At 37.6% G+C, this 27,512-nt stretch overlaps 1 protein-coding gene across 1 annotated transcript; it reads left to right on the forward strand.

Moving 5' to 3' along the window:
- Nucleotides 1–5,640: 5,640 nt before the first annotated feature.
- Nucleotides 5,641–27,512, forward strand: LOC140167896 (carbonyl reductase [NADPH] 1-like). Its single transcript, XM_072191185.1, has 6 exons — nt 5,641–5,779; nt 9,984–10,247; nt 12,229–12,341; nt 12,735–12,860; nt 14,286–14,430; nt 27,109–27,512. The coding sequence occupies exons 1-6, from the start codon at nt 5,762–5,764 to the stop codon at nt 27,268–27,270; spliced, it is 828 nt and encodes a 275-aa protein (XP_072047286.1). The 5' UTR covers nt 5,641–5,761; the 3' UTR covers nt 27,271–27,512.

A 27,512-nucleotide genomic window follows, 5' to 3' on the forward strand; every position in this document is an offset into this window, starting at 1 on the left:
CAGTTAAAGCTATATTGTAACATTGGCTGAGAACACACTTAATTATTGTCAAGTTCTGATATTTATGAGATTATTAATGTTCTTAAGGGGTACTACACCCCTCTATAAATTTGTGTCTATTTTTGCATGTTTCTCAAAAACTAATAACACAGTGGTAACAAAAGTTATGTATATTATAGGGGCAAGGAATCCAATTACTATACTGGAATTTCAGTGACCCAAGACAAATGGTTTGTTATTTATGATAAAAAAAGAGGTACCGCTAGAATGTACCTTGTTTCCTATCATATATACTGAACCGCTTGTCTTGAGTCACTGAAATTTCAGTGTAGTAGTTGGTTTCCTTGCCCCAATAATATACATAACTTTTGTTACCAGTGTGTTATTATTTTTTGAGAAAAATGCAAAAATAATCCCAAATTTACCACAGGGTGTAGTACCCCTTAAGTGAACTAACATAAACATACCCTGCAAAAATCAAGGCTTTATTTTTTTAGGTGCTGTACTTGTGACAAAATCCCTGGATTTTTAATAAAACAATGCAGTACAGGATTGTAGCTACAGTGGGCAGTGGTGGGTGGCACCACTCAGTTTTGGAGCCCACCAATCAGCTGTAATTTTAGCACTGGAGCCCACCACTCAAAAGGTCCGTTCATACTACCACCGCATTTGCACGGCATCGCAAAGCAACGCATCGCAAATGCGGTGGTAGTATGAACGGACCTAAAGAGTCCAAAATTGCACTATTTTATTGAATCAGTCAAGAATTTGCTCAATTTTGACAGCAAATTGCGAAATGTGCACAATTTTCATCAAATGCCACCCAGCACTAAAAATATCCTAGCTACAACCCTGATTCAGTACATTATTTAATTAATAAATAAAATAATGCAGAATGTTGTATAATTAATGTGATCAAAATATTAGCCAAACATGTACGAGATGTCGTATGTGATGTGATGTCGTACGAGATGTCGTATGTGATGTGATGTCGTATGATATGTCGTATGTGATGTTCATATACACTGCCATTTGATCTTGTTCATGATCAGCGACTGATACACATGCTGGAATGTAATTTAATTGTTTTCTGCAGACCTACCTCACACGATATCAGGAACAAAGTAAAAATAAAATTCCCACTTTATGTTACATTGTTCTCCAGCTTCAAATTGAGTTAATGAGCATGGGCATGTGTTGTAAAGATACCGGAAACAAATTAAAAAGCTTCCCTGGATGCTGAGTCACATTGGGCGATTAGACCCACTATGGAAGACATGACCTTAATCTTCCACATAAGAAATGTGAATTTCAAATGGGGTTACCTACACCCCTTGTGTACCAGAGTAAGGACATGTCTTCCATAGGGGCAGTGGCATACCGTGGCCGCCCCAACCCCGGGGGGCTGAAGAAAATGCAATTTAGCCGCCCCTACTTCAACAGCCCGAAAAGGTTGACCCAATTTTTTTCTTGGTCGTTTGAAAAAGTGAAGAGCAAAAAGAAAAGAAAAAAAAGCGCCCTAAAAGTACAATTTTTTCATGCTTTGTCAATTTTTTTCCGCCCTTTTTTTAAACTAATTCTTTTTGCCGCCCCTTCGCTTTTTTTGCCGCCCTTCTCCTTCCGCCGCCCTTCATTTTGGCCGCCCCTGCTTTTTACCCGGGGCTGGCGCCTCAAAGCCCCCCCAAAATACGCGCATGAGGGGGTGTATGGATGTCAACTGGAATATATGTTTCAGTGAGTGGGGTTACCTGAATGAGAGTAGACTCCATTTGAAATCTACACCCTTTTTGTTTATGGACATGTTTTCAATTGGGGGAGTGTGGATTTCAACTGGAATTGCCCATTTACATGCACCTCAAGTTTCAAATTACAAGAATAAACATGGTATTTTAATGTAATGTATTCTGCAAACTGTATATCATCAGCCTGCTACACTAATTGCCTAAGTCATTTAGACGAATAAAGTACAAAATATGGTTCAAGCATGCATTTAAACATATTTACTCACCAATCTTTGCACAAGAACAAATGATAATGATACAAATGAAAGGGAATAATCAGAAATAATTAGAGTGATTACATAACTGATGCATAGTTGAACCACATTTTATTCTTTGTTTTCAAAAAATGACTTTGGCAATTAGCGTAGCAGGCTGAAGATATGATACATGGTATTTAAGAAATTGGGAACAAATGGACAATTTCCCATGGTATTATATATTCTGTAGACCTCAGGAAGGAACTAATTAAGACAAAAATAATATATATCAAAAAATGTAGTTCATATAGAATTATTATAAAAATCAAATTTGGTGGTGGAGGGAAGTATTGAGGTCATCGATTAAATTATATATTCAGCAGACCTACCTCACATGATATACAGGGTGTACGATATCGATCAAAGGCATGAATTATATACTAGTATTCAGCAAACCTAACCTACCTCATATGATATATACACTGGGTGTACGATAATGGGAACAAATTAAAAAAACAATCCCGCAATATATATGTGAAGTTATATTGATCTCAAGCTTCAAATTGAATGAATAAAATGGTTATTTGCAAGATAACCAGAAACATATGTATTTGTACAATTCATTAATTTGGAATTTTCTCCACTTGACAGTATTTTCATTTAAAGCCATATTATAACATTTGCTGTTGAGGACGCCCTCACTGATTTTTTAAATTTCATTTTTTTACACAATTATATTGTACTTTATTAAACCAATATACCCTGCAAAAATCAAGACTCTAGGTGCTGTAGTTTTGTCAAAATCCGATATTTTGAATAAAGCGCCGGAACCGGCGTCTTATTATTACGATGGAATTATTAGTCGAACGCATACACGATGTTCATAACACATAGTGCGGGACGGTGATCTACACAACAAAGGGTCGCGTACCATAACATGACCGAAGGAGTGGTACGTATTGGCGACATCTGGCGCTGGTAGTAAATTCCAATTTTCTTTGCTTTGACGTAGTTGTTCGGCTCAAAAATAAAAGGGGATATATCTGACAGTAAAAACTAACATTTTATGTCAAAGAAATGCTAATCTATTTTGTATGATAATGTTATAATATTGCTTTAATTTTGAAGTCATTTATTTGAAGTCATTTAGAACTAGAAATTTGATTTTCAAGGTTTCTGTGGTACTGTTTTGGCTCTCACCCAAAGATTCCATTTAAAAAATGGTCATCTTCTCACCCAATGACCCCATATTTTTTACATTTTGCTCTCACCGAATGCCAAAAATCATGCTCTCACCCCATGACCCCATATTTTTTACATTTTGCTCTCACCATTCGGCATTCCCTTTAAGGGCCTTAGTGCGGAAGCGCCAGCCCTACACCTATATCTATTTCATATTGAAGTCCCGGGGGGGGCACTCAACACAAATGACCATACGGGTATGCTCCCCCGGAAAGACCCCCCCTTTTGGGTTTCGCAGCTCGAAAGACCCCTATTTTTGACCAAATATAGCTGGGAAAGACCCTTGATTTGGATACTTTCAGCTCTAAAAGCCCCAAAATTGCTCATTCCTCATATTTCTTGTTTTTTCAGGCGACTTTCAACCAAAAAGCCAAGAAAGACCCTTGATTTTGACTTTTCGCAGCTCCAAAAGACCCCATTTTACTTGTTCACAGCCGGTTCGCAGCTCCGAAGACCCCCTTTTACCGGGCACGCCGTCAGCTCCCAAAGACCCACCACCTCAAAATTCGGGAGCATACCCACCAAAAATTTTTGATGTGCCCCCCCCCCCCCGGATTGAAGTGCCCCCCCTCAGGATTTAAACATGAATTTACAAATGGAAACATAACATGCATAGGCAGATTAAGGGTGTGAGTGAGTCCGGGAATTCGAGTCCGCTCGATAATCCTATTACCGGGCAGGAAATTCCCTGCCGGTACCGAAATTAAAAAAAAAAAAAAAAAATTGTTATAATTTTTTTAAAGTTTTTTATTTTTTCGGTTTTGTAGTGTCTCTGGACCTAGACCTAAATGCTAGGATCATGGTTGACCTAAAAAACATAGTTTTCATGTCATACTCTATTAATGATATCAAAATGCATTCAAATTCAATTCAAAAATTTGTTTTTTTTGGCATTTTTTTTTTTTTTTCATTTTCCGCCTAAAAAATGCGCCGTGTACCCGGGCACAAAATTACCCTGAAAATCACACCCCTAAGGCAGATATACCAGAGTAAAACTGCGGACACCTGCCTGTGCAGGACTTGAACCCCAGACCATTTGTAAATTGTTTCCATTTGTAAATTCATGTTGAAATTTGCTAGTGTGCGATGCGTAATTCGATCTTCTTTCCCCTGTATATTGATATATTAAGAATAACGATTAAGCATCATTAATTTGATCTCGTGCGCTAGTTTGTAATGTTTGAATGTTGCCATGTTCCAGTGTTTGATGCGTAAGCCTCTTTCTCTGTTCGTAAATCATGTGCCCAATTCGAGTTATTAATTTATTTATTGATTAGATATTACGTAATAATCATATTTTTCATTTATATCTTTATTTCGACACATAGCATTTGAAATCGGCACATACATTATGTTACAAAGTATGTAAGCTACTTTTTTTTATCCCATTTTAAAACCTATTTTAAAAATATGTAATATATGCTCATGCGCAAACCGCAAAATGCATTTGTAATAAATGTGCATGCTCAATATGCATACTAATGATGTGTTTATGTTTTGGCTGTTTTTTTTTTTTTGAACCCCCCTTGAAACAATAGTAATAAATTTAAAATTTTCTCCACTTGACAGGGGGGGGGGGTCATTGACCATGCGGCGTATTTTTGGGGGCTTTGGGGCACCAGCCCTGGGTAAAAAGTAGGGGGCGGCAAAAACGAAGGGGCGGCGGAAGAAGAAGGGGCGGCAAAAACAGGGGCAGCAAAAACGAAGGGGGCGGCAAAACGAATTAGCAAAGACAAAAGGGCGCCAAAAATTGAAAAAGCATAAAAACTTTTGAAAAAGGTTGCTTTTAGGCGCTAGCGCCTAAAACCTTTTTTTTTTTTTTTTTTTTTTTTTTTTTTTGCTCTTCACTTTTTCAAACGACCGTGAAAAAAATTGGGTCAACCTTTTCGGGCTGTTAAGGAAGGGGCGGCAAAATTGTTTCTTCTTCAGCCCCCCGGGGTTGGGGCGGTCACGGTACGCCACTGTTGACTGGAGTCAACTAATATTTTATGGCCCTCCTTGATGGGCTAATTTTTTATAACCCCCTATCTCAGTTTTTAATTGTATTAAGCGTATGGCCTACTAAATAAAACATGCAACATTTTGATAGCCACAAGCCAGGGGCCAGGTAACATAATTTTGGTGTTAAAAATATGATCCCCTATATTTGATGTAAAAATTCTATGGTCCCCAGTATATTGCCCCTCCCCCCTAGTTCACCACGTAAACTTGTATGGCTCAAAATTCGGATACAGATAGTATCCGTTTGTGAATGAGGACATCGTATAAGTTCCTTGTACTACCCTCCCCCGGGCTCCCAGCACTCCCAGCACTCCCCCGGGTGAACTTCATCAAAAAGGACGTTCACCGGTTCTCTTGTGGTTCACTTAGTGGTGTGCTCCCCTAAGAGAGACTTGGGTTACAAGCTGTCTTTACCTACTTGAAATTGATGGATTTTCGAACCTGCACTGTGAAAAGTTTGTCTAAAATTACCTTGTTTGGCTTGTTCACATCCAGTTTTATCCTTGTCTAATCCGACGCTTGTACTTCATCCGTTGAGAAATGTCTCGTATAGCTGTGGTAAGGTGGTATATCCTTGGTGGGGCTTTTTAGTGCCATAGTACGTTTTGTGTTTATAAGTTCACTTTTGATTTTCAGATCATAAAGCTTACTTATCTTTTCTTGAGATTTCATATCAGTTGCTGCATATTGTAGACGAGAGGCAAACCTTAGTTAACACATTTGCTAGTCAGCCAAATTCGCCTAGACCGGGGCCCAAATACAATACATATTTACATATAAATTTAAAAGAACAGATTGGACTAGTTCACCACGGCCACGTAAACTTGTATGGCTCAAAATTCGGACCGCTCGCTATTAAGTTTACTGCTTTCTGTGTTTTGAAATTTGTTGACGTTTTAACGATCCCCGATTCCCGGTCGATTATATTAGCTGTGTCACGTCACGTGCATGACGCTGGTGGGTACCAACGAAACTTCAGAAAAAAAAACCTCAATCGCCGATAACGATGTGATATGGGACTTACATAGGATTACACAGAGATATTTCTTGCCAAAATTTGATCATTTCTGGGAAAGTTGGCCCTACTTTGTCTGCGTTATGTGAAAAAGGACAGTCTTAAGTAAGCATAAGTGCAACGCTTTTGATGTTTTGATGTTTCGGGAGACTGGGAGGGATCATAATAAAAAAATGATGGAGCCTATTCTTGACTGTGTAATATTCCTTCACCATACTGCCGTACGGTAACAGTCTTATACGATGGACAGTCAGTATCAGTTTGTGAATGAGGACATCGTATATTAAAGTTCCTTGTACTAAGATTGGACAGGCACACCATATGGAAACCTTTTTAGTGAAAAGGACCCTATCAAAATTGGCCTGAACGCACAGGTCACGCATAGTGAACACAGATCGATACACTGTCAACGCATTTGGAGGATCGGTCAAATTTTTATTTTGACATACGACTCGTTTATTGCTATTTTAACCACTTTATATTGTGTTTTATTGCAAACAAAAATACACCTTTATTCTGTATTACTAATTTTGAAATATTGTGGTTTATACAGAATAATAAAAAAATAAATTTGAATTTGGCCACAAATACGAGAAGAATCTACACAAACTTTGCGAAGAAGCTTGCCCATGTTACACACAATAGCCTACCTAACCTCTTCAGCGGGTTGTTTGTTTACCTCCTGATCGATTGGCTTTGCGCATTCAGTGAGTCGAAATGTTCAGGTCTGTGCAAACGACTCAAGTAATATTCAGATTTCCTTTGACAGCATAACCATCGCGTATACGCACACGACGTCAAGCGCGTGCATTGGACCTTGTGCAAAATAATACGCGCTGGACGGCTAGCAATAGGCTTAATTTGTAAAAGGAAATCTGAATATTACTTTAGGATATGACGGCGTGATGACTATATTTCAGTCCGACTTCTAATTCACGATATTTTTTCTTTCTTGAACACACACGAGTCTTAATCTGAAGCCATCAAAATGAATGTTACATCAATGGAAAGCGGTCACATTGAAGAAATTTTACTCAATAGATCCAAGTGATTAGGTGGCGCTGTTTATTTTTCTGGTGAATAGAAGCTGACTAGAAACTCCCGTTTTTTCAGCAAACGCGAACTTTACACTGAAATTTTCACGATTTTTGACTAAATATAAAAATTTACCCCTAGCTACGCGAGTCTAAACAAGTTTCGAGCATGTTTATTTTTAAAAAAATCAAGAGATCACAGAATTAGCTCCATGTAATTAGCAGATCCAAGTTATATCACTAGAGAGATGTAAAATAAGACCCGATTTTAGCCTGTGTTTCCATAGGAGTTCAAGCTTGGAATAGCTCGGAAAATCTTAGTTCCCCAAAGGTTTCGATATATATGTGAGCAAGGCCCAATAAGTTGTGCTGAAAGCCAAATTGGTCACTTATCGCTCACTGTTCGAAAATGTGACATCTACACCATGCAGTTACAGTCCCTGAAATGGTCTACTTTTTAGCAGACCTCAATTCCTAAACAGTTAAAAATGCAATCCCCAACCCTTTGGTTACCTTTGGACGAATTTGTAGAAGTCTCCGTGTCTGAAATTCCCCGGTACAAACATAGAAAATGTCGGTGATGAATCTATATTCACATTGCTGTTTAGCCAGCAGCCATTCACGATTTTTGACTAAATATAAAAATTTACCCCTAGCTACGCGAGTCTAAACAAGTTTCGAGCATGTTTATTTTTGAAAAAATCAAGAGATCACAGTATTAGCTCTATGTAATTAGCAGATCCAAGTTATATCACTAGAGAGATGTAAAATAAGACCCGATTTTAGCCTGTGTTCCCATAGGAGTTCAAGCTTGGAATAGCTCGGAAAATCTTAGTTCCCCAAAGGTTTCGATATGTGAGCAAGGCCCAATAAGTTGTGCTGAAAGCCAAATTGGTCACTTATCAGTCAACATTAATAGGTAAATTTTCACGGGAAAATTTTCTGGACACGTGACCAATGCGTATCAATGTGAGTGTAACCTCGAGCCTGATCTCTGACCCCCGGCGGTGACCTCGCTATTCAAGTCTTAGTAATTTTGAATTGGAATAGTATTTTTGACCGCGATTTTGATAGATATTTGTGCATTGCAAATTTATTGAATATTATGTTATCTTAATTTTTTCACAATATCATCAAAACGTAATTTCAAAAATATCTATCTACGGAAAAAAATATTTATCTACGGAAACTCTTAACATAACATTATTAACTTGCGCCAAGTAACTTATTTTGACTCAAAGTAAGAATTCTTCCTATTCAAATACATTGGAAGAACACCCGCTGTGCTCGGGGTCACATTCCATAATGCTAATATGTCTGCGCCCATGGGTGTCACATGTCCAGAAAATTTTCCCGTGAAAATTTACCTATTAATTCTGACTGCTTATCGCTCACTGTTCAAAATGTGACATCTACACCATGCAATTGCAGTCCCTGAAATGGTCTACTTTTTAGCAGACCTCAATTCCTAAACAGTTAAAAATGCGATCCCCAACCCTTTGGTTACCTTTGGACGAATTTGTAGAAGTCTCCGTGTCTGAAATTCCCCGGTACAAACATCGAAAATGTCGGTGATTAATCTATATTCACATTGCTGTTTAGCCAGCAGCCATTCATACATGAATGCATATCTCTGACCCCCGTAAGGTCAAGCACGTGGCGTTAATTCCAACCAATCCGATCCACCAATTGTGACCATGTGGTCGGTTTCATGAATATTTAATAAGCAGCTTGATACTGACATATCTGAGGTGACCAGGAGGCAGGAGCTACCATTTTGGTCAACTGAAGTCGACTTGTGCGTTCTTTTGGTTGACATAAATCGAACAAAATAGTCCATGGATTCTTGCAAAATTCTAATTTTCCCAACAAATAGTACTCGTGCTTAATTTTCATAGTAGAACATGATTTCTGTCACGAAATGTTATTGTTAAAACATATGCCTACACAATGCCATAATAGACATTGTATGTTCTATTTATCAAAAAAATCTCTGTCACTAAAAATGGACCAAATTGCCAATGTCAAAAAGTTAGGCATTTTAGACCTAAGTTATATAGCTGTGCAGAACTGCAGATTTATTTTTCTGCTGTGAACAACTGAGTCTCAGGTGAACAATATGCTAAAATACTAGGTAATCTAAAAATTAAGCTGAGTAAAATGTAGCTGATGAGATTAATAAAAAGATCAACTAAGCATTGATCACCATTTATAAATTGAAACACATCCTACGATAGCTTTCTATAGTTTTTCAAAAATAGAAAAACTCAAGTGTCTTTTTTCCTATAGGCCATAATTGGCCTTTTGGTTGGAATTTCTTCACAACCACTCATATACAACCTCTATGCGCATTTTTTGAATAGCAAAAACATAGATGCTTTTTACTCAAAACTTAGTAATAAATTTGCATGATAGGACGACCGATATCTGAACACTAGATTGCGACATTGCGTATCTCTATCAACCCCTTCACTATAATTCTATAACCTGCATGTCCTATCAGCGACTGCTATATCATGTTTTGGACTTTCAAAGGAAGTACCTGCATGTGCAACCATGACTGTTTCAACATAGCCCACCAAAGTCATACAGGTAACTCTGAGGTCATGCATTGAATTGGTTTGAATGAGGAATACTACGGGCACCAGCGCCTTTTTTTAGAAGTCACACATGAGTAAAGTAAAGTGGATAACCTCTATTTCTCTTAATCTAGGTCACCGGTTCAAACAAAGGCATTGGGTTTGCAACAGTGAGAGCGCTATGCAAACAGATCGATAATGGAGTCGTTTATCTAACAGCAAGAGATGAAGGAAGAGGACAGGCTGCAGTGGAAGAATTGAAGAAAGAGAACCTGAACCCACGATTCCATCAACTTGACGTCAATGATCAGAAGAGTATTGATAGACTGAGGGATCATCTTGTGAAGGAGCATGGAGGCTTAGATGTGCTGGTTAATAATGCAGGAATTGCTTTCAAAGTAAGAGCACAGTTCAACAGTGTTGTAGACTGTATAGGTGGGGGATGTAAGGAAAACCTTGTTTATCTAGCACCTGTAGGTAGAAGTGCAAAACACTTACTAAAACTAAAAGTTGCAAACATCCACAAAATATTTGTCTTACTCTTCTTAGTGTTATTAGTCCCTGATGCCAACCCTCATTACTCTGCCACCAATCTCTTGGACAGGCCATTTGCGCGGAACTTTTTTTCCGCGCAATTGGCTATTTTTTTTCCCTATGGGCAGGGATACATGATTTGCACTGAAAAAAAAGTTCCGATCAATTCTGCGCAATTTGCTATTCTTTTCCGCGCAAATCGCCTGTCCCTGCTCATAGCATGCAAATTCCCATGGAGCTTGATTTCCATGTTTTGTAGGTTTGTCATCAGTGACATTATCTATCTGATTGTATCTTTATTTTGACTTCTCCATTGAACGGCTGTCCATCTTTATGCAGTGATCAATGCTATCAACAAAACTGGGGCTTTGATTGGGTATGAGGGTACAAATAGGTTTTATACCAAGGCAGACCTGCCAACCTACCGAAGTCAGAATGAGGGACATTGAGACCAAAATCTTGTACATGTACCGACAAATTCAAAGATTTGAGGTGTGCAATACTTTCAGAATTCAGAGAAGGTTTTGCAGGTCTAAATGTATCACAATAGACTGAAGAGAATGCTGTAGCAAATTTTAAAGTGACATTTTCATCATTTTCTGCTGTTCTTACATTTAACTTTGCCATCACTGAAATTTTCAGAAAACAGGACTGTCCCTCATTTTCACTTTGGTAAACCCCAAATGAGGGACAGTCCCTCAAAATGAGGGACAGTTGGCAGGTCTGCCAAGGATGCTTAATAAATACCAGTTCCCTACCATCACCAAAAGAGGTGAGGCAGGAGAAGCAGAGTGTACCTCCGGATTATTTGTCATGCATGTGCCTGGTATACTTGTATCATGGTAGGTAAATGGATGTCATGGTGGGATAAGGGGCGTCCGGGTAGGTCAATGGGTGTCATGGTGGGTCATGCAGGTGAGTCAAGAGGTATCATGGTGGGTCAAGGGGTATGGGTCATCAAGGAGTGTCATGGCGGGTCATGGTGAGTCAAAGGTTAATATTGATGATGGTCAAGGGGTGTCATGTTGGGTCAAAGAGTTTTATGGTGGATCAATGGTTTCTAGTATTATCCTTGGGGTGGTATCAAATGAATGAAAAAAAAAAAAAAGAATACAATAAAACAAACCTGGGGGTCGTACACCTAACAGTATTATAGCTATAAAAAAAATCATAAAATTTGGGTCCCTATTTTCAGGGTTACCTATTTCTCCAAGCTTAAGCAATGAAATATACGTCACTTATACGTTGAACACGGATCGATTGGCGCGAGGTTCATATTGGTGCGTATGCACCAAATATGTATCTTGTATTTTTAGTGTTTGTGCAATATATGTGACATGATCAAGGGGAATGAGTCGGATGTCGCTAATATTGTTTTTGAGATATTGGCAAAAACAGTGTTTAATTTTTTTTTGTTTTACATTGTTTTCAGCCATTGATAAATTACTCATAACTCGGTAACCAGATGTCCAATTTTGACGGGGTTTGCATCAAAATGTAGCATTTGTAAACTGCCAGAAAATGCTGTACAAAACTTCTAATTAAAAATTGCCGACGTGTGACTCATTTCCCTTGATCGTTTCACATATTTGTAATCTAAATAAGTATATACATTTAGGCTTTCTGGATGAGAATTCATAATAAGTTATAGTATTTCTGCAAGAATGCTGTTGGTGAACACAGTCAGCCGGTCCATGAGTGGTCGAGATTTCTTCAGACTTGTCAAGTTCAAGTATTTTTGTTTGATTGACAAAGACCAAATTGATTGACTAGATAGCATCTTTACAGAAAGATGCTAGTTTACATCATGCATAACAGCGTTATCTTTGATTTTGTCTTATAAAGCATGCAGACCAAACACCTGTCTCAGCGCAAGCACCAGTGACAATGGCTACGAATTTTGATGGACTACTAGCTGTTTGTCATACCCTGTTCCCTATCATCAGATCACATGGAAGGTACATTTAACTTATTAAATTAGTTCGTTAAAATGATCATTCCAATTGTAATACAGTCCAACCTCTCTCTCTCTTATCCAGACCTCTATGATACGGATCTCTCTGTTATTCAGCTGCAATTTTTCACAGGGAAAATGCTTTGAATGATCTATGTTGCATAAAGCACTCAAATACCATATTTCATGTTACCAATCCAATGGTGAAACAATATTTTGTTGTCCCAATTTCAGTACTGCAGTCAATTCAGAATTACATGTAATTCACTTTTTCACTTATCCAGATTTTACACTTATCCGGACAATACTTGGTCCCATCATGGCCGGATAAAAGAGTTTGGACTGTATGTGTATTTGTTTACCTTAATTGTTTTTTGTCTGTGTGTTTCCTTTATAGAGTGTGCCAAATAGGAAGTGAATGTGGCCCGACTACTTACGTTAAGATTAGCGATGAGTTGAAAAGTCGTTTCAAGAATGCTGCGACGGAACAGGATGTGATACAGTTGATGCAGGAATTCCTCAAGTAAGTATAGTAGAACGGTATAATTATAAGCCAATATGTTGTAAGTCTAGCCAGCAGTTATACTTATGATTAGCGATGAGTTGAAAAGTCGTTTCAAGAATGCTGCGACGGAACAGGATGTGATACAGTTGATGCAGGAATTCCTCAAGTAAGTATAGTAGAACGGTATAATTATAGCCAATATGTTGTAAGTCTAGCCAGCAGTTATACTTACGATTAGTGACGAGTTGAAAAGTCGTTTCAAGAATGCTGTGATATATCTTTATAAGTTTGGCAGACTGCCGAAACCATATTCGTCTTTTGATAAATTCATGTTACGCATGAACTGTTTTGCATTAGCGAACAAGCGATCAACACTTTAGTTGCAGAGGCAGCATTTAAATTTTTCAACCATGATCATTGTGGACAGTAATGCGCTGCACTGTTAGCTAAACCCTGTATGCCACCCTCTTGCTTACCTATCACGCTGATCACTGTTAAAAATTATATTTACTGCCCTCTATTATCGAAAGCATTGATCCCTTGTTCGCTAATTCCAAAATAATTCATGTGTAACATGAATTTACCTAAAGACGAATACAGATTCGGCTGTTTGCCGAATTCATAACGATATGTAAGCAAAAGTAATATTTAGCAGTTTGTTAATTTCACATTTGCTCAATCCTGTCTCCTATAGACCACTTGGCATGTGACGTCATTGCCCGGCAGTATGCGCGCGATTTATGGCAATTTCCATTGTTCTTTGCCCTGCAGTGTGCGTACGCATCGTAGTTTGCTAAGGGCATGTGCATTTTAAATCGCCCGCCACATTTCATATAGTACATGAAAGCCATTGAACAGTGTAGCCACTCGTTCAAGCATATCGAAAGACGAGTCCCTCGCCTTTGTTGATAAACAGTGATGTCAAGTGGTCTATACAACTCTGTTGCTGGAAAACACAGATTCCCTGTTACTGAGCTGCCAAAGGCATAAATAATCTACCACAGCACATCAGAGGTGCAACATCCACAAATACTTTTAAGAAACTGTTAAAAACTCATTAATTCTGAACTTTTGTGAGTTAACTTGTTCTGCTGCTTTGTTGTTTTGTAACAAATTAAGTTTAAATCTTTTGTTTCCAAATTTTAACATTAAGGGACCGTTCACAAACACTTGTAAAGGGGGGGGCTGATGCAAAAAATTTCATTGCAAAACATTTTTGGGGCCCCCCTTTACAGACCTCAAAAATTTCAGGGCCACCCTTTTGACATGAAAATTATGGGTCAACCCCATAGAAAAGTATATAAACTCTGAATTTTTTTTCAGGCCCCCCCCCCCTTAGGAGGGTCAACATTTTACAGGCCCCCCTTTTTGCATTAGGCCCCCACTTACAAGTGTTTGTGAACGGTCCCTAAATCATCTGTGTGTGTGTGTGTGTTTTTGTAGCTCCGCTAAGGACGGATCTCTAAAAGAAAAAGGATGGGCTGAGAGGTCCTATGGTACCTCTAAACTAGGAGTCATAGCACTGGCAAGGATTCAAGCTATAGACATTCAGGCTGACAACTCCAGGGAAGATATATTGATTAATTGTGTAAGTATAACCTAGTTAAGTAATGTCTTAACCTGGTTAATTAGTGTCTAAACTAGGAGTCATAACACTGGCAAGGATTCAAGCTAAAGACATTCAGGCTGCCAAGTCCAGGGAGGATATATTGATTAATTGTGTAAGTAACCAAGTTAAGTAATGTCTTAACCTGGTTTAGTAGTGTCTAAACTAGGAGTCATAACACTGGCAAGGATTCAAGCTAAAGACATTCAGGCTGACAACTCCAGGGAGGATATATTAATTAATTGTGTAAGTATAACCTAGTTAAGTAATGTCTTAACCTGGTTAATTAGTGTCTAAACTAGGAGTCATAACACTGGCAAGGATTCAAGCTAAAGATATTCAGGCTGACAACTCCAGGGAGGATATATTGATTAATTGTGTAAGTATAACCAAGTTAAGTAATGTCTTAACCTGGTTTAGTAGTGTCTAAACTAGGAGTCATAACACTGGCAAGGATTCAAGCTAAAGGCATTCAGGCTGACAACTCCAGGGAGGATATATTGAATAATTGTGTAAGTATAACCAAGTTAAGTAATGTCTTAACCTGGTTTAGTAGTGTCTAAACTAGGAGTCATAACACTAGCAAGGATTCAAGCTAAAGACATTCAGGCTGACAACTCCAGGGAGGATATATTGATTAATTGTGTAAGTATAACCAAGTTAAGTAATGTCTTAACTTGGTTTAGAAGTGTCTAAACTAGGAGTCATAACACTGGCAAGGATTCAAGCTAAAGACATTCAGGCTGACAACTCCAGGGAGGATATATTGAATGATTGTGTAAGTATAACCTAGTTAAGTAATGTCTTAACCTGGTTAAGTAGTGTCTAAACTAGGAGTCATAACACTGGCAAGGATTCAAGCTAAAGACATTCAGGCTGACAAGTCCAGGAGGATATATTGAATAATTGTGTAAGTATAACCAAGTTAAGTAATGTCTTAACCTGGTTTAGTAGTGTCTAAACTAGGAGTCATAACACTGGCAAGGATTCAAGCTAAAGACATTCAGGCTGACAAGTCCAGGGAGGATATATTGAATAATTGTGTAAGTATAACCAAGTTAAGTAATGTCTTAACCTGGTTTAGTAGTGTCTAAACTAGGAGTCATAACACTGGCAAGGATTCAAGCTAAAGACATTCAGGCTGACAACTCCAGGGAGGATATATTGATTAATTGTGTAAGTATAACCAAGTTAAGTAATGTCTTAACCTGGTTTAGTAGTGTCTAAACTAGGAGTCATAACACTGGCAAGGATTCAAGCTAAAGACATTCAGGCTGACAACTCCAGGGAGGATATATTGATTAATTGTGTAAGTATAACCAAGTTAAGTAATGTCTTAACCTGGTTTAGTAGTGTCTAAACTAGGAGTCATAACACTGGCAAGGATTCAAGCTAAAGACATTCAGGCTGACAACTCCAGGGAGGATATATTGATTAATTGTGTAAGTATAACCAAGTTAAGTAATGTCTTAACCTGGTTTAGTAGTGTCTAAACAAGGAGTCATAATACTGGCAAGGATTCAAGCTAAATACATCCAGGCTGACAACTCCAGGGAGGATATATTGAATAATTGTGTAAGTATAACCTAGTTAAGTAATGTCTTAACCTGGTTAAGTAGTGTCTAAACTAGGAGTCATAATACTGGCAAGGATTCAAGCTAAAGACATTCAGGCTGACAAGTCCAGGGAGGATATATTGAATAATTGTGTAAGTATAACCAAGTTAAGTAATGTCTTAACCTGGTTTAGTAGTGTCTAAACTAGGAGTCATAACACTGGCAAGGATTCAAGCTAAAGACATTCAGGCTGACAACTCCAGGGAGGATATATTGATTAATTGTGTAAGTATAACCAAGTTAAGTAATGTCTTAACCTGGTTTAGTAGTGTCTAAACTAGGAGTCATAACACTGGCAAGGATTCAAGCTAAAGACATTCAGGCTGACAACTCCAGGGAGGATATATTGATTAATTGTGTAAGTATAACCAAGTTAAGTAATGTCTTAACCTGGTTTAGTAGTGTCTAAACTAGGAGTCATAACACTGGCAAGGATTCAAGCTAAAGACATTCAGGCTGACAACTCCAGGGAGGATATATTGATTAATTGTGTAAGTATAACCAAGTTAAGTAATGTCTTAACCTGGTTTAGTAGTGTCTAAACTAGGAGTCATAACACTGGCAAGGATTCAAGCTAAAGACATTCAGGCTGACAACTCCAGGGAGGATATATTGATTAATTGTGTAAGTATAACCAAGTTAAGTAATGTCTTAACCTGGTTTAGTAGTGTCTAAACTAGGAGTCATAACACTGGCAAGGATTCAAGCTAAAGACATTCAGGCTGACAACTCCAGGGAGGATATATTGATTAATTGTGTAAGTATAACCAAGTTAAGTAATGTCTTAACCTGGTTTAGTAGTGTCTAAACTAGGAGTCATAACACTGGCAAGGATTCAAGCTAAAGACATTCAGGCTGACAACTCCAGGGAGGATATATTGAATAATTGTGTAAGTATAACCTAGTTAAGTAATGTCTTAACCTGGTTAAGTAGTGTCTGAACTAGGAGTCATAACACTGGCAAGGATTCAAGCTAAAGGCATTCAGGCTGACAACTCCAGGGAGGATATATTGATTAATTGTGTAAGTATAACCAAGTTAAGTAATGTCTTAACCTGGTTTAGTAGTGTCTAAACTAGGAGTCATAACACTGGCAAGGATTCAAGCTAAAGACATTCAGGCTGACAACTCCAGGGAGGATATATTGAATAATTGTGTAAGTATAACCTAGTTAAGTAATGTCTTAACCTGGTTAAGTAGTGTCTAAACTAGGAGTCATAACACTAGCAAGGATTCAAGCTAAAGACATTCAGGCTGACAAGTCCAGGAAGGATATATTGAATAATTGTGTAAGTATAACCTAGTTAAGTAATGTCTTAACCTGGTTAAGTAGTGTCTAAACTAGGAGTCATAACACTGGCAAGGATTCAAGCTAAAGACATTCAGGCTGACAACTCCAGGGAGGATATATTGATTAATTGTGTAAGTATAACCAAGTTAAGTAATGTCTTAACCTGGTTTAGTAGTGTCTAAACTAGGAGTCATAACACTGGCAAGGATTCAAGCTAAAGACATTCAGGCTGACAACTCCAGGGAGGATATATTGATTAATTGTGTAAGTATAACCTAGTTAAGTAATGTCTTAACCTGGTTAAGTAGTGTCTAAACTAGGAGTCATAACACTGGCAAGGATTCAAGCTAAAGACATTCAGGCTGACAACTCCAGGGAGGATATATTGAATAATTGTGTAAGTATAACCTAGTTAAGTAATGTCTTAACCTGGTTAAGTAGTGTCTGAACTAGGAGTCATAACACTGGCAAGGATTCAAGCTAAAGGCATTCAGGCTGACAAAGCCGGGAGGATATATTGATTAATTGTGTAAGTATAACCAAGTTAAGTAATGTCTTAACCTGGTTTAGTAGTGTCTAAACTAGGAGTCATAACACTGGCAAGGATTCAAGCTAAAGGCATTCAGGCTGACAACTCCAGGGAGGATATATTGAATAATTGTGTAAGTATAACCAAGTTAAGTAATGTCTTAACCTGGTTTAGTAGTGTCTAAACTAGGAGTCATAACACTGGCAAGGATTCAAGCTAAAGACATTCAGGCTGACAAGTCCAGGGAGGATATAATGATTAATTGTGTAAGTATAACCAAGTTAAGTGTCTTAATGTCTTAACCTGGTTTAGTAGTGTTTAAACTAGGAGTCATAACACTTTCAAGGATTCAAGCTAAAGACATTCAGGCTGAGAAGTCCAGGGAGGATATATTGATTAATAGCGTAAGTATAACCTAATTAAGTAATGTCTTAACCTGGTTAAGTAGTGTCTGAACTAGGAGTCATAACACTGGCAAGTATTCAAGCTAAAGACATCCAGGCTGACAACTCCAGGGAGGATATATTGATTAATTGTGTAAGTATAACCTAGTTAAGTAATGTCTTAACCTGGTTTAGTAGTGTTTAAACTAGGAGTCATAACACTGGCAAGGATTCAAGCTAAAGACATTCAGGCTGAGAAGTCCAGGGAGGATATATTGATTAATAGCGTAAGTATAACCTAATTAAGTAATGTCTTAACCTGGTTAAGTAGTGTCTGAACTAGGAGTCATAACACTGGCAAGGATTCAAGCTAAAGGCATTCAGGCTGACAACTCCAGGGAGGATATATTGATTAATTGTGTAAGTATAACCTAGTTAAGTAATGTCTTAACCTGGTTAAGTAGTGTCTGAATTAGGAGTCATAACACTGGCAAGGATTGAAGCTAAAGATATTCAGGCTGACAACTCCAGGGAGGATATATTGATTAATTGTGTAAGTATAACCTAGTTAAGTAATGTCTTAACCTGGTTAAGTAGTGTCTAAACTAGGAGTCATAACACTGGCAAGGATTCAAGCTAAAGACATTCAGGCTGCGAAGTCCAGGGATGATATCTTGATTAATAGCGTAAGTATAACCTAATTAAGTAATGTCTTAACCTGGTTAAGTAGTGTCTGAACTAGGAGTCATAACACTGGCAAGGATTGAAGCTAAAGATATTCAGGCTGACAACTCCAGGGAGGATATATTGATTAATTGTGTAAGTATAACCTAGTTAAGTAATGTCTTAACCTGGTTAAGTAGTGTCTAAACTAGGAGTCATAACACTGGCAAGGATTCAAGCTAAAGACATTCAGGCTGAGAAGTCCAGGGAGGATATATTGATTAATAGCGTAAGTATAACCAAATTAAGTAATGTCTTAACCTGGTTAAGTAGTGTCTGAACTAGGAGTCATAACACTGGCAAGGATTGAAGCTAAAGATATTCAGGCTGACAACTCCAGGGAGGATATATTGATTAATTGTGCAAGTATAACCTAATTAAGTAATGTCTTAACCTGGTTAAGTAGTGTATGAACTAGGAGTCATAACACTGGCAAGGATTCAAGCTAAAGGCATTCAGGCTGACAACTCCAGGGAGGATATATTGATTAATTGTGTAAGTACAACCTAATTAAGTAATGTCTTAACCTGGTTTAGTAGTGTCTAAACTAGGAGTCATAACACTGGTAAGGATTCAAGCTAAAGCTATTCAGGCTGACAAGTCCAGGGAGGATATATTGATTAATTGTGTAAGTATAACCTAGTTAAGTAATGTCTTAACCTGGTTAAGTAGTGTCTAAACTAGGAGTCATAACACTGGCAAGGATTCAAGCTAAAGACATTCAGGCTGAGAACTCCAGGGAGGATATATTGATTAATAGCGTAAGTATAACCTAATTAAGTAATGTCTTAACCTGGTTAAGTAGTGTCTAAACTAGGAGTCATAACACTGGCAAGGATTCAAGCTAAAGACATTCAGGCTGACAACTCCAGGGAGGATATATTGAATAATTGTGTAAGTATAACCTAGTTAAGTAATGTCTTAACCTGGTTTAGTAGTGTTTAAACTAGGAGTCATAACACTGGCAAGGATTCAAGCTAAAGACATTCAGGCTGACAAGTCCAGGGAGGATATAATGATTAATTGTGTAAGTATAACCTAGTTAAGTAATGTCTTAACCTGGTTAAGTAGTGTCTAAACTAGGAGTCATAACACTGGCAAGGATTCAAGCTAAAGACATTCAGGCTGACAACTCCAGGGAGGATATATTGATTAATTGTGTAAGTATAACCTAATTAAGTAATGTATTAACATGGTTTAGTAGTGTCTAAACTAGGAGTCATAACACTGGCAAGGATTGAAGCTAAAGATATTCAGGCTGACAACTCCAGGGAGGATATATTGATTAATTGTGTAAGTATAACCTAATTAAGTAATGTCTTAACCTGGTTAGGTAGTGTCTAAACTAGGAGTCATAACACTGGCAAGGATTCAAGCTAAAGGCATTCAGGCTGACAAGTCCAGGGAGGATATATTGATTAATTGTGTAAGTACATGTATAACCTAGTTGAGTAATGTCTTAACCTGGTTAAGTAGTGTCTGAACTAGGAGTCATAACACTGGCAAGGATTCAAGCTAAAGACATTCAGGCTGACAAGTCCAGGGAGGATATATTGATTAATTGTGTAAGTATAACCTAGTTAAGTAATGTCTTAACCTGGTTAAGTAGTGTCTGAACTAGGAGTCATAACACTAGCAAGGATTCAAGCTAAAGACATTCAGGCTGAGAAGTCCAGAGAGGATATATTGATTAATTGTGTAAGTATAACCTAGTTAAGTAATGTCTTAACCTGGTTAAGGAGTGTCTGAACTAGGAGTCATAACACTGGCAAGGATTCAAGCTAAAGATATTCAGGCTGACAACTCCAGGGAGGATATATTGATTAATTGTGTAAGTATAACCTAGTTAAGTAATGTCTTAACCTGGTTAAGTAGTGTCTGAACTAGGAGTCATAACACTAGCAAGGATTCAAGCTAAAGACATTCAGGCTGAGAAGTCCAGAGAGGATATATTGATTAATTGTGTAAGTATAACCTAGTTAAGTAATGTCTTAACCTGGTTAAGGAGTGTCTGAACTAGGAGTCATAACACTGGCAAGGATTCAAGCTAAAGATATTCAGGCTGACAACTCCAGGGAGGATATATTGATTAATTGTGTAAGTATAACCTAGTTAAGTAATGTCTTAACCTGGTTAAGTAGTGTCTGAACTAGGAGTCATAACACTGGCAAGGATTCAAGCTAAAGATATCCAGGCTGACAAGTCCAGGGAGGATATATTGATTAATTGTGTAAGTATAACCTAGTTAAGTAATGTCTTAACCTGGTTAAGTAGTGTCTGAACTAGGAGTCATAACACTGGCAAGTATTCAAGCTAAAGACATCCAGGCTGCCAAGTCCAAGGAGGATATATTGATTAATTGTGACCCCTCAGCACAACTGAGCCCGGATGTCGCCAGTGCCACTATTGAGATATGCTCCATCGAACTTAACAATAAACAATAGAAAACAAAGGATTTATTGACTGTTTTATTGATTTTCACTACTTAAATGTCAAGTACTATAGACATGATATACATCATTTTAAAGCTAATTTCAAGCAGAATATTTTGGTTGAATATCTCAAAAATGATGATTGGCGACTTCAGGGCTCAGTTGTGCTGAGGGGTCACAATTGTGTAAGTATAACCTAGTTAAGTAATGTCTTAACCTGGTTAAGTAGTGTCTGAACTAGGAGTCATAACACTGGCAAGGATTGAAGCTAAAGACATTCAGGCTGACAACTCCAGGAGGATATATTGATTAATTGTGTAAGTATAACCTAGTTAAGTAATGTCTTAACCTGGTTAAGTAGTGTCTGAACTAGGAGTCATAACACTGGCAAGGATTCAAGCTAAAGACATTCAGGCTGAGAAGTCCAGGGAGGATATATTGATTAATAGCGTAAGTATAACCTAATTAAGTAATGTCTTAACCTGGTTAAGTAGTGCCTGAACTAGGAGTCATAACACTGGCAAGGATTGAAGCTAAAGATATTCAGGCTGACAACTCCAGGGAGGATATATTGATTAATTGTGTAAGTATAACCTAGTTAAGTAATGTCTTAACCTGGTTAAGTAGTGTCTAAACTAGGAGTCATAACACTGGCAAGGATTCAAGCTAAAGACATTCAGGCTGAGAAGTCCAGGGCGGATATATTGATTAATAGCGTAAGTATAACCAAATTAAGTAATGTCTTAACCTGGTTAAGTAGTGTCTGAACTAGGAGTCATAACACTGGCAAGGATTGAAGCTAAAGATATTCAGGCTGACAACTCCAGGGAGGATATATTGATTAATTGTGCAAGTATAACCTAATTAAGTAATGTCTTAACCTGGTTAAGTAGTGTATGAACTAGGAGTCATAACACTGGCAAGGATTCAAGCTAAAGGCATTCAGGCTGACAACTCCAGGGAGGATATATTGATTAATTGTGTAAGTACAACCTAATTAAGTAATGTCTTAACCTGGTTTAGTAGTGTCTAAACTAGGAGTCATAACACTGGTAAGGATTCAAGCTAAAGCTATTCAGGCTGACAAGTCCAGGGAGGATATATTGATTAATTGTGTAAGTATAACCTAGTTAAGTAATGTCTTAACCTGGTTAAGTAGTGTCTAAACTAGGAGTCATAACACTGGCAAGGATTCAAGCTAAAGACATTCAGGCTGAGAAGTCCAGGGAGGATATATTGATTAATAGCGTAAGTATAACCTAATTAAGTAATGTCTTAACCTGGTTAAGTAGTGTCTAAACTAGGAGTCATAACACTGGCAAGGATTCAAGCTAAAGACATTCAGGCTGACAACTCCAGGGAGGATATATTGAATAATTGTGTAAGTATAACCTAGTTAAGTAATGTCTTAACCTGGTTTAGTAGTGTTTAAACTAGGAGTCATAACACTGGCAAGGATTCAAGCTAAAGACATTCAGGCTGACAAGTCCAGGGAGGATATAATGATTAATTGTGTAAGTATAACCTAGTTAAGTAATGTCTTAACCTGGTTAAGTAGTGTCTAAACTAGGAGTCATAACACTGGCAAGGATTCAAGCTAAAGACATTCAGGCTGACAACTCCAGGGAGGATATATTGATTAATTGTGTAAGTATAACCTAATTAAGTAATGTATTAACATGGTTTAGTAGTGTCTAAACTAGGAGTCATAACACTGGCAAGGATTGAAGCTAAAGATATTCAGGCTGACAACTCCAGGGAGGATATATTGATTAATTGTGTAAGTATAACCTAATTAAGTAATGTCTTAACCTGGTTAGGTAGTGTCTAAACTAGGAGTCATAACACTGGCAAGGATTCAAGCTAAAGGCATTCAGGCTGACAAGTCCAGGGAGGATATATTGATTAATTGTGTAAGTACATGTATAACCTAGTTGAGTAATGTCTTAACCTGGTTAAGTAGTGTCTGAACTAGGAGTCATAACACTGGCAAGGATTCAAGCTAAAGACATTCAGGCTGACAAGTCCAGGGAGGATATATTGATTAATTGTGTAAGTATAACCTAGTTAAGTAATGTCTTAACCTGGTTAACTAGTGTCTGAACTAGGAGTCATAACACTAGCAAGGATTCAAGCTAAAGACATTCAGGCTGAGAAGTCCAGAGAGGATATATTGATTAATTGTGTAAGTATAACCTAGTTAAGTAATGTCTTAACCTGGTTAAGGAGTGTCTGAACTAGGAGTCATAACACTGGCAAGGATTCAAGCTAAAGATATTCAGGCTGACAACTCCAGGGAGGATATATTGATTAATTGTGTAAGTATAACCTAGTTAAGTAATGTCTTAACCTGGTTAAGTAGTGTCTGAACTAGGAGTCATAACACTAGCAAGGATTCAAGCTAAAGACATTCAGGCTGAGAAGTCCAGAGAGGATATATTGATTAATTGTGTAAGTATAACCTAGTTAAGTAATGTCTTAACCTGGTTAAGGAGTGTCTGAACTAGGAGTCATAACACTGGCAAGGATTCAAGCTAAAGATATTCAGGCTGACAACTCCAGGGAGGATATATTGATTAATTGTGTAAGTATAACCTAGTTAAGTAATGTCTTAACCTGGTTAAGTAGTGTCTGAACTAGGAGTCATAACACTGGCAAGGATTCAAGCTAAAGATATCCAGGCTGACAAGTCCAGGGAGGATATATTGATTAATTGTGTAAGTATAACCTAGTTAAGTAATGTCTTAACCTGGTTAAGTAGTGTCTGAACTAGGAGTCATAACACTGGCAAGTATTCAAGCTAAAGACATCCAGGCTGCCAAGTCCAAGGAGGATATATTGATTAATTGTGACCCCTCAGCACAACTGAGCCCGGATGTCGCCAGTGCCACTATTGAGATATGCTCCATCGAACTTAACAATAAACAATAGAAAACAAAGGATTTATTGACTGTTTTATTGATTTTTCACTACTTAAATGTCAAGTACTATAGACATGATATACATCATTTTAAAGCTAATTTCAAGCAGAATATTTTGGTTGAATATCTCAAAAATGATGATTGGCGACTTCAGGGCTCAGTTGTGCTGAGGGGTCACAATTGTGTAAGTATAACCTAGTTAAGTAATGTCTTAACCTGGTTAAGTAGTGTCTGAACTAGGAGTCATAACACTGGCAAGGATTGAAGCTAAAGACATTCAGGCTGACAACTCCAGGGAGGATATATTGATTAATTGTGTAAGTATAACCTAGTTAAGTAATGTCTTAACCTGGTTAAGTAGTGTCTGAACTAGGAGTCATAACACTGGCAAGTGTTCAAGCTAAAGACATCCAGGCTGCCAAGTCCAAGGAGGATATATTGATTAATTGTGACCCCTCAGCACAACTGAGCCCGGATGTCGCCAGTGCCACTATTGAGATATGCTCCATCGAACTTAACAATAAACAATAGAAAACAAAGGATTTATTGACTGTTTTATTGATTTTTCACTACTTAAATGTCAAGTACTATAGACATGATATACATCATTTTAAAGCTAATTGCAAGCAGAATATTTTGGTTGAATATCTCAAAAATGATGATTGGCGACTTCAGGGCTCAGTTGTGCTGAGGGGTCACAATTGTGTAAGTATAACCTAGTTAAGTAATGTCTTAACCTGGTTAAGTAGTGTCTGAACTAGGAGTCATAACACTGGCAAGGATTGAAGCTAAAGGCATTCAGGCTGACAAAGCCGGGAGGATATATTGATTAATTGTGTAAGTATAACCAAGTTAAGTAATGTCTTAACCTGGTTTAGTAGTGTCTAAACTAGGAGTCATAACACTGGCAAGGATTCAAGCTAAAGACATTCAGGCTGACAAGTCCAGGGAGGATATATTGATTAATTGTGTAAGTATAACCTAGTTAAGTAATGTCTTAACCTGGTTAAGTAGTGTCTGAACTAGGAGTCATAACACTGGCAAGGATTCAAGCTAAAGACATTCAGGCTGACAACTCCAGGGAGGATATATTGATTAATTGTGTAAGTATAACCTAGTTAAGTAATGTCTTAACCTGGTTAAGTAGTGTCTGAACTAGGAGTCATAACACTGGCAAGTATTCAAGCTAAAGACATCCAGGCTGCCAAGTCCAAGGAGGATATATTGATTAATTGTGACCCCTCAGCACAACTGAGCCCGGATGTCGCCAGTGCCACTATTGAGATATGCTCCATCGAACTTAACAATAAACAATAGAAAACAAAGGATTTATTGACTGTTTTATTGATTTTTCACTACTTAAATGTCAAGTACTATAGACATGATATACATCATTTTAAAGCTAATTTCAAGCAGAATATTTTGGTTGAATATCTCAAAAATGATGATTGGCGACTTCAGGGCTCAGTTGTGCTGAGGGGTCACAATTGTGTAAGTATAACCTAGTTAAGTAATGTCTTAACCTGGTTAAGTAGTGTCTGAACTAGGAGTCATAACACTGGCAAGGATTGAAGCTAAAGGCATTCAGGCTGACAAAGCCGGGAGGATATATTGATTAATTGTGTAAGTATAACCAAGTTAAGTAATGTCTTAACCTGGTTTAGTAGTGTCTAAACTAGGAGTCATAACACTGGCAAGGATTCAAGCTAAAGACATTCAGGCTGACAAGTCCAGGGAGGATATATTGATTAATTGTGTAAGTATAACCTAGTTAAGTAATGTCTTAACCTGGTTAAGTAGTGTCTGAACTAGGAGTCATAACACTGGCAAGGATTCAAGCTAAAGATATTCAGGCTGACAACTCAAGGGAGGATATATTGAATAATTGTGTAAGTACATGTATAACCTAGTTAAGTAATGTCTTAACCTGGTTAAGTAGTGTCTATACTAGGAGTCATAACACTGGTAAGGATTCAAGCTAAAGCTATTCAGGCTGACAACTCCAGGGAGGATATATTGAATAATTGTGTAAGTACATGTATAACCTAGTTAAGTAATGTCTTAACCTGGTTAAGTAGTGTTTATACTAGGAGTCTTAACACTGGTAAGGATTCAAGCTAAAGCTATTCAGGCTGACAACTCCAGGGAGGATATATTGAATAATTGTGTACGTACATGTATAACCTAGTTAAGTAATGTCTTAACCTGGTTAAGTAGTGTTTAACTAGGAGTCATAACACTGGCAAGGATATAAGCTAAAGATATTCAGGCTGATGATTCCCGCAAAGATATATTAATTAATTGTGTAAGTATGTATAACCTAGTTAAGTAATGCCTTAACATGGTTAAATATGGTTTATAACCTAGTTAAGTAATGCCTTAACATGGTTAAATAGTATTTCAACTAGGAGCCATAACAGTGACAATTTTCTATTGCTATAATAATACTCGTCAAAATTGCCGGAGCAATATCATGCTGTGAAATAACATATACTATAATAAACATACATAAACATATACTATAATACTACACTACAAACTACTTAGGTTTAGGCCCCATACCACTTTAATTTACCAGAATTGTAACTGAATTGTAAGCATTTGTTTTTGGTTCCATGAGTAAACCTTGTGGGAGTGTATAACCAACTGTGTATGCAATGTTAACCATTTTTCATAATGATTTGCCATGTTACAAGTAATGAAGTGTGGTTCATGAAATAAGACGTATATTTATAATAATTCATTCTACTGTCTCCCTATTGCAGTGTTGTCCAGGCTATACAGCAACGGATATGAGCAGCTATAAAGGACCTCTAACCATCGATGAAGGAGCAGTCACCCCTGTGTATCTTGCAACACTGCCCTCTGGAGCTAAAGAACCACAAGGGAAATTTATTGAAAAGAAAAAAGTGACAGACTTCTGGTGAAAAACTTACTTGAGACCAACAAGACTAAATCCAAAGAATATCACACCTTGGTCTGGGGCGGACATTTTATAAATGAATTTAGAAGAGTAGCAATGACACCACTTGCATTACATTCCAGATGTTAAATCTACATCATATGCAAAATTTCAGGATAAATGAACGTGTCAGTTTTATTTTAGGGCCATTTGTCTATAACTGGTCTTTACATGTAGCCCTATGGAGAGAGTGCCTGTTAAGGACGC

This window comes from Amphiura filiformis, chromosome 13, assembly GCF_039555335.1.
Source record: "Amphiura filiformis chromosome 13, Afil_fr2py, whole genome shotgun sequence".
Classification (NCBI taxonomy): Eukaryota; Metazoa; Echinodermata; class Ophiuroidea; order Amphilepidida; family Amphiuridae; genus Amphiura; species Amphiura filiformis.